Genomic DNA, 7,682 nt, shown 5'->3' with positions numbered 1-7,682 from the left:
TTGTAAAAGTATCAGGGGAACATGACAATCAAGGAGCTATTCACTGAAATTTTCACTGCAAGTGAAAAATTCGAAATTTTTGTAAAAGTATCAGGAGAACATGACAATCGAGGAGCTATTCAGTTTTTAACCAATATTTCGATTTATTAGCTAGTAACAAAAGAAAAAATTGGAATTATTTAAAAAAAAAAATGAATGACGGCGGGATCGAACCCTGGCCGTCGGCGTGGTAGGCGAGCACGTTACCATTAAGACAATACGCTCATTATAATAATATAATTTCATTAGGGGTATATATTTTGCAAAGGTATTTTAAAAAAAAATTTCAAATTTGTCAATTTCACTGAATATCTTCTCGATTTTCAAAAATTCAGTTTTTAAACAATCTTTCGATTGATTAGCCATTTAAAAAAGTTAAAAATGGAATTATTTATAAAAAAAAAAATGAATGATGGCGGGATCGAACCCCGGCCGTCGGCGTGGTAGGCAAGCACGTTACCATTGAGACAACGCGCTCATTATGAAAATTTGATTTTATTAGTGGTATATCTTCAACATATTGAATAATTTTTTCCATTGAAATTCCACAAGATGTGGTTTCCCCCTTCCATACGTTCTACAGTCGGCTAAATTTCAGTTAAACAAATGAAAAACAAAAAGCATTCGTACAGCAGAAAATAAAATTCACCCCGTCGATTTGATGGACACCCCAGCATTGCAATAAAAACTTGGTTAATAAAAAAAAAAACACCCCAGCATTGCGTGTTGCGCCCTCCCTCTCTTGGGGTGCAGTACTACGATGCCGCTGGGGTCACTCAAATCCCCAGAACTGAGCCTCTACTTTAGTCAATCCTCTTTGCGTCACACGCCGCCCACATGCAGACATTTTGTAAAATCGAGTATACATCCCTTTCCGTTTCCATTCTATTATTTCTTCGCCTCGCTGACCCCAAGTGCCCACAGTTCTCCTTGGAATACCTCGCGTTGCCCCCTCGTAATTCTACCTGCACAGGAGCCGTTATTGTTGATTAATACGTGCAACAGAGTAAGTACCTCGACGATATTCATCTAATTTTAACTTCATCACATCACAGAGTATTGGACGATAACTTGTTCCTGGTTCTGCTCGTTGATGTGGATGTAGATTAACGCCGAGTTTGCCCGGCGAGGGCAATCAGTGAGAAACAAGTTGAATAGTCGAGGGAAAATGCTTTGGCATTTTCTTCCTCCAGCCATCGTGCTCTTTCACTTAACCTTGCGTTATCGTTCAATTTGTAACATTAATACATTACTCATCATCAAATTTTACCATTTACTGTAATTATTTTACTATCGCCTTGAAAAAAGTACACAATTCACAAGTACCCAAAAGAACAACTCAGCTCCACTGAACGAAGTAAAAATTCACAATTATTTAATTTTCTATCGCCGAAACAAACATAATTATTATATGAAACATTTATATTAACAATAGTGAATTGTGGATAAAAAATTAAATTGACAATAAAGTAGTGAAAATTTCAAAGAATGAAGAATAGGTTATTATTTTTAGTGAATTTTTTTAATTTCAGAAGGTTATTGTATGAGTCAAAAAATAGAAAAGCCAGTACTATCAGGTCAACGTATAAAGACCAGAAAGAGAGATGAAAAAGAAAAATATGATCCTACTGGGTTCAGAGACGCAATCCTCCTGGGTTTGGAGAAGGCTGGTAACGACCTAGAGGCAGTCTCCAAGTACCTCGACACAGCGGGTTCAAAGCTGGATTATCGTCGGTATGGCGAGGCGCTATTCGATATTCTCATTGCCGGGGGTCTTCTCGTACCAGGTGGCTCCATTGCTTCAGACGGTGATAAACTCGTCAAGACTAAAGCATGCGTTTTTGAGCAGCCAGAGGACATGGAGTCGTTGAAGAATTACGAGCAAGTTTTCATAAAGTTGATGCGTCGTTATAAATATCTGGAGAAGATGTTTGAGGAGGAAATGAAGAAAGTACTAGTATTTATAAAGGGTTTCAGCCCCCAGGAGAGGAAAAAACTCGCTAGGATGACAGCCCTGTGGATATCCAATGGTTCTGTACCTCCCACTGTTCTCTCTGTACTCATCAATGAGCATCTTGTTAAGGATAATCTTGCCCTTGATTTTCTTCTCGAGGTATTTGTAACATGGAAGAATGAGAAGGGACTGCCCAGTCTCATGACTGCTTTGAAACGAGGGGGCATTGAGGGCAAGATGATGGAGTTTGTTCCCCCTAATAAGAGGACTGAGGAGTACTTTAGATCGACCTTTGAGACGGTGGGACTCGCTGATATCGTCAAGCTTCACAAAGCCCAGGCCAGTCAAGAAGCCAAACGCGATCTCCAGCAACTACTCATTGATGATCTCGCTGAAAATCGTCCTATCAAGGATATCGTACTCGATCTCAAGGAGATGGCTGTCAAGAGCTGTATTCCAGAGCACGAGGTCATCGGTCTTGTATGGGGGGTCGTTATGAGCCAGGCCGAATGGAATAAGAAGGAAGAACTCGTTGCTGAACAGGCACTCAAACATTTGAAAATTTATACACCACTTTTCGGCGCATTTACTACCACTGCCAAATCCGAGCTCGCCCTTATCCTCAAGGTTCAAGAGTTCTGCTATGAGAATATGAATTTCATGAAAGTCTTCCAAAAAATTGTCCTGCTCTTCTACAAAAGTAAGTTCATTATTATTTTATTTGTCTTCTAGGGTAGCCTGGGGTTGCAGATATTTTTCTTTACATTAAAAATTTTTATACCAAAATTTCACTGTTTTACAATCAATAGTAAAAATTTCCTGGATATCTCTAAAATTCATTAAACTTTTTGTTTCTCGCAGAATTGTCATGTGTTTTGATTTTTCCAGAGGACGTCATCTCGGAGGCGGTAATAATGAAGTGGTACAAGGAGGGCCACTCGCTCAAAGGCAAAATGCTGTTTTTGGACCAAATGAAAAAATTCATCGAGTGGCTGCAAAATGCCGAAGAGGAGTCTGAATCGGGCGAAGACGAAGACTAAAGTAGGTCCCTCTGCCCCCCCTCCCACCCCCCATTTCTATTACTTAACAATAATTAAAAAGAGACAATTAACTGTTTCAAAGAAGTGCAAGCAAGGGAGAAAATATCTACAGAATCAAATAACAAGAAACTGCGGTCTTCATTTTTCAATTTTTTTTTCAACATTCTCCTCTCTCTAGGTACATCAAGAGTGCATATTTCGATGAGAAGCGTAAAAAAAATGTGACAAAGAACATTGAGCTAAACCTGTCCAAATCAGTTTCGGTGAGCAATGGCATAAGGAAAATCGACACAAATCATTGACAAGTATGCATGGGTGATGGGTGAACTAATTACAGAGTAAAAAAAATGAATATGAAAAATAAATGAGTAAATAGAAAATAATGCCAATTGTACAATTGCACGATTCCCTAGCAGAATACACTGTGAACAATAAAAACAAATGGAGATAACAACTGAAATTGTATACATACATGGGTAATAAATTAAATCAATTTACAAAATCGAGGACTAAATTGATTACGAGCGAACAGGTGTGAGACCATCATCTTCCCGCGTCAATATTTATTGTAAATTTCTCACTGGAATTGTATCGCTTCGATGATAATGATGATTATAATGAGAAAACTATTTTGTGCTATACTTTTATAAACTCGGCTACAAAATATATACAGAAAATTTTTAATGCGCTCACTCAATGTGTTATTCTGAGTAATTATTTTTATTGGATGATCATTGACACTTTTCTTAATTATGTTGATTTATGTTGAAAGCTATCAATTGAGGCTGGAAATAGCAGAGGACTTTTTTGTAGCTCATTACATTCCCGAGAGGAAAGGTCTTTTCATATTTCCTCCTGAAATCAATAGTTTTCAAAGATGAAAATAGGTAAGAGCATTGGAATATTCCATTTATCTCATTTCACCACTTCACTATTCAATTCATCGTCTATTTGGCTTTGTATTTGTAGTCTCTCATATCGGCAATTTTTTGCTTCCCTATGATAGTTTTTCCATTCATGAAGGGCACGAGTTTATCGGGAACTTGAATTTCCCCGTCTTTCGTTTGGAAATTCTCGCAGATGGCTATCAGAGTGCGAGGGATGGCACACGCTGTTCCATTCAACGTGTGGACGTACCTCGATTCCCCTTTGCTGGTTTGATATTTTATATTGAGTCTTCGGGATTGGTAATCCGTGCAATTGCTGCAGCTCGATAGTTCACCGAAGGCTTTGCGACCTGGTAACCAGCCCTCAATGTCAAATTTCCGATAAGCCGGAGCTCCCAACTCGTGGGAGGGCATGTCAATAATTTTGAAGGGCAACCCCAATTCTGTGAACAATTGCTCCTGAATTTTAGTCAACTCCATGAAATTTTCGTCTGAATCATTTTCACTTGTGCATGCGAACATTTCTACTTTCGTAAATTGATGAACCCTATAAATTCCCTGTTCCTCAGCAGAATTTGATATTTCCGCCCTGAAACAGCGGCTGACAGCTGCCAGCCTGAGTGGCAGTTTTTCGAGCTGCCAATTTGAATTAATGAGTTTCGTCGCCAAAGCCATCTCCGCAGTCCCCGAAAGACTGAGATCATCCCCGTAAAAATTGCCAAGAGAATAAACAAGAGTCCTCTCGCCATCCACGACCATTCCACATTTTTCAATGACCTGAGTGGGCAGGATATCTGGTACAGAAATTAGTTTGAAGCCGTAACCCATGAGTCTGCGAATGGTGAATTGGATGAGTGCCTCCTCCATCTGGGCAAGATCACCCAGGAGCATGTAGCTTTTATCCCCAGCTATCGGGCCCAAATCCTCCATTCGCACAACTTTCAAGGATCTGGCCAGTTCCATGAAGGGTCTTGGCCAGTTCCCTTTGAAATCCTCCAATTTCACAGGCGCAAAATCTTTTACAACTTTTCCCTCGGTTCCGTACTCCAGCACCTCGGGGAATGTGATGTTTGGGATTTTGTTTAGCTCTCTTGCCAGTTCAATTTTCGCTGCTGAATCTACTCCTGCATTTTTCGAGAGATGAAAAATTTTATTGACATCACCGATTCCCTTCCTATGCTTTATGTTCAGGGCAATTGTCTCGCTATTTCTAGGATCGCACAGAAAATCAGTGTTGTAGGTGGACTCTGGTAAGTTGAGTTTTGAAGATATCACACGCGGCTCCTTTCTGGTGCGCTGCTCCAACCAAATTTATTCCTCATAATTTATTTATTTATTCATTTATTTTCTAGTGGGGACAGTATATAAAAATATATTTTTATAAATTATATCTCACCACGAAATTCATTAAATTCCTCTTCAGCGCCATGTTATCATTCTAATTATATTCTCCACGTGTTGCTGTGTATGGAGTGAAAATTTAGTACTAGCCTAACCTGCAATAATCACTCTGATTATAATTACAACAGATCCAACCAATAATACATTTTTTAACAGATGTGTTAATTAACAAAATAAAAAAAACTATTTCAGCAATTTATAACTGAATACAGTACACTATTTCCGATATTGTCTCGAAAAAAAATAAAAAATAAAAAAAAATATCTTGTCATATACAATTGACAAAAATTGATTTTAACCATGAATGCCAAAAACCTTCAACCCGAAGCCTTCAACGCTGGCAGATACATGCCAACCTACCAAAGTCTCAAATTCAATTCACCCCAAGAAAATGAAAATAGCGATAGCTCAAGGGTGTCCCTGACTTTCAAATATCTCATCAGTCGTTTTTTGTGAGTACAATTATCATTTTTTTTCCTTCCTCTAGAAACTTCAGTCCCTGAATTCTTTATTTTCCCCCAGATCAAGTGAAGTCACCACGACACTCTTCAGAAAAGGTTTCGACGAGTACACAGTGCAAATGGAGAAAGAGCACTTGAAAAATTCAGTGCCCACAAAATTGCCGATCAAGTCAGGCCTAAAACCCGGAGAAAACCTATTAAATTTCTCAGAGCCCCTGCCATGCACCAAAGACGAGAAAAAACACTGTAGAGACCTATCTTTTTATTTATCGAACAGGGACATCAAGCCATTGCTTCCAGCTTCAGATATTTCCAAAGAAAATTGGTCAAGAAATCAAAAAGTCCATCTCCTGAGAAAAGAACAGTCCCCCAAGTCCTTGAGTTGTAAAAACCTCAATAAATGGACAAATCCTGTCACTTCTCCGGTGAGCAGAGATCCCGACGCCACCACTGATTCCGACACCGAAGAAATCATCAGGAGCAACAGCTCCGGAGCCTTCAGAACAGCAAATGTCATCCATCAGAACAATGAGAAGAATGCGAATAAATTGAAAAGAAAAAACTCTGTGAACAACCAGTTCGTATGCCCAGTAAAACGAGATAATAGACGCCAGGAATCTGAACAAATCATACCAAAAACAGAAGTCTCCCCTGATGCGCTAATTGAGGACGAGAGGCTGAAGAACATCGACCAGAAGATGATTGAGCTGATAAGAAACGAGATAATGGACGGTGGAGCTACAGTGGAATGGGATGACGTGGCTGGCCTAGAGGGAGTTAAAAAGATCATCAAGGAGATTGTGGTGTTCCCGATCCTCCGACCAGACATCTTTACAGGTCTTCGTCGTCCCCCCAAGGGAATTCTATTGTTTGGCCCTCCTGGTACTGGAAAAACTCTAATCGGAAAATGCGTTGCCAGCCAGAGTAAATCCACATTCTTCTCCATATCCGCCAGTTCCTTGACCTCCAAATGGGTGGGAGAGGGTGAGAAAATGGTGAGAGCTCTGTTTGCAGTGGCAAGGGTTCACCAGCCATCGGTCGTCTTCATCGATGAAATCGATTCACTCCTGACTCAACGCTCAGAGACCGAACACGAGAGCTCCAGAAGGATAAAAACAGAATTTCTGGTGCAGCTCGATGGTGCCACAACTGGAGATGACGACAGGGTCCTCGTCATTGGGGCAACTAATCGACCCCAGGAGCTTGACGAAGCCGCCAGACGAAGGTTTGTTAAGAGACTCTATATTCCACTACCTGAGAGCAATGCTAGGAAGCAGATCGTCAAGAACCTCCTTAGGAATGAGCGCCATAATTTAGAGGATAATGATGTTGACAGCATCGCGCGACTAACGCAGCACTACTCCGGAGCTGATATGGCTAATCTCTGTAAGGAGGCCAGCATGGGACCGATCAGGAGTATTCCCTTTGAGCAGCTCGAGAATATTCATAAGGACAGCGTCAGGTGTGTGACTCTTGAGGACTTTCAAAAGGCCATCGGACTTGTCAGACCTAGTGTCTCACAGACAGATTTGGATCTCTATATTAGGTGGGACTCCACATTCGGCAGTGGAACTGCATGCAACACCCCAGGAGAATTAGATTTGTAACAGTGATCGAGTAATTTTTTTTATTGAATTAAATCACCAATTTAGAATAATCAGGGATCAATAAATCATATGGAAAAAAATATTTAAAAAATGACTAATGCTGACACACCTCTGCTCACAACAATTTTTATTGTTAGCCGCCGTCAATAAATTTAATACATACGTAAATTTTCGAAAGCAGTGGACAATTATCTCAAAATTATACACTTCCACCATTGAATTTTTATCACAGAAAGTACACATAATGGGAAATAGGTGAGTACCTGAACATTATCGAGTTGTACTTTTTGAAT

The 7,682-nt window shown here is 39.9% G+C and overlaps 3 protein-coding genes across 3 annotated transcripts; 2 read left to right on the top strand and 1 right to left on the bottom strand.

Annotated features, from left to right (window-relative positions):
- The first annotated feature begins 863 nt into the window (after positions 1-863).
- On the top strand, positions 864-3,535 carry kra (basic leucine zipper and W2 domain-containing protein kra). The gene is made up of 4 exons (XM_011299934.1): positions 864-1,045; positions 1,572-2,693; positions 2,882-3,034; positions 3,212-3,535. The coding sequence occupies exons 2-3, from the start codon at positions 1,583-1,585 to the stop codon at positions 3,031-3,033; spliced, it is 1,263 nt and encodes a 420-aa protein (XP_011298236.1). The 5' UTR covers positions 864-1,045; positions 1,572-1,582; the 3' UTR covers position 3,034; positions 3,212-3,535.
- Positions 3,171-5,759, bottom strand: SerRS-m (Seryl-tRNA synthetase, mitochondrial). Its single transcript, XM_011299935.1, has 3 exons — positions 5,682-5,759; positions 5,317-5,416; positions 3,171-5,216 (listed from the first exon to the last, which is right to left on the bottom strand). Exons 2-3 carry the CDS (start codon positions 5,347-5,349, stop codon positions 3,981-3,983), a joined length of 1,269 nt encoding a protein of 422 aa, XP_011298237.1. The 5' UTR covers positions 5,350-5,416; positions 5,682-5,759; the 3' UTR covers positions 3,171-3,980.
- LOC105263619 (fidgetin-like protein 1) lies at positions 5,600-7,614 on the top strand. Its single transcript, XM_011299936.1, has 2 exons — positions 5,600-5,773; positions 5,844-7,614. Exons 1-2 carry the CDS (start codon positions 5,622-5,624, stop codon positions 7,387-7,389), a joined length of 1,698 nt encoding a protein of 565 aa, XP_011298238.1. The 5' UTR covers positions 5,600-5,621; the 3' UTR covers positions 7,390-7,614.
- The last annotated feature ends 68 nt before the right edge of the window (positions 7,615-7,682 follow it).

Source organism: Fopius arisanus, unplaced genomic scaffold (genome assembly GCF_000806365.1).
Source record: "Fopius arisanus strain USDA-PBARC FA_bdor unplaced genomic scaffold, ASM80636v1 scaffold00015, whole genome shotgun sequence".
Classification (NCBI taxonomy): Eukaryota; Metazoa; Arthropoda; class Insecta; order Hymenoptera; family Braconidae; genus Fopius; species Fopius arisanus.
Note: the sequence above shows the minus strand (reverse complement) of the source record. Positions and strands in the feature narration are given on the sequence as shown.

What these genes read in the sequence shown, in the direction of transcription:
- kra (XM_011299934.1), top strand. Translation starts at nt 1,583, where the DNA reads ATGAGTCAAAAAATAGAAAAGCCAGTACTATCAGGTCAACGTATAAAG. An exon ending in TGTCCTGCTCTTCTACAAAA is followed by an intron (nt 2,694 to 2,881) that starts GTAAGTTCATTA and finishes TGATTTTTCCAG; the next exon opens with AGGACGTCATCTCGGAGGCG.
- SerRS-m (XM_011299935.1), bottom strand. Translation starts at nt 5,349, where the DNA reads ATGGCGCTGAAGAGGAATTTAATGAATTTCGTG. An exon ending in GGAATTTAATGAATTTCGTG is followed by an intron (nt 5,217 to 5,316) that starts GTGAGATATAAT and finishes TGGTTGGAGCAG; the next exon opens with CGCACCAGAAAGGAGCCGCG.
- LOC105263619 (XM_011299936.1), top strand. Translation starts at nt 5,622, where the DNA reads ATGAATGCCAAAAACCTTCAACCCGAAGCCTTCAACGCTGGCAGATAC. An exon ending in TATCTCATCAGTCGTTTTTT is followed by an intron (nt 5,774 to 5,843) that starts GTGAGTACAATT and finishes ATTTTCCCCCAG; the next exon opens with ATCAAGTGAAGTCACCACGA.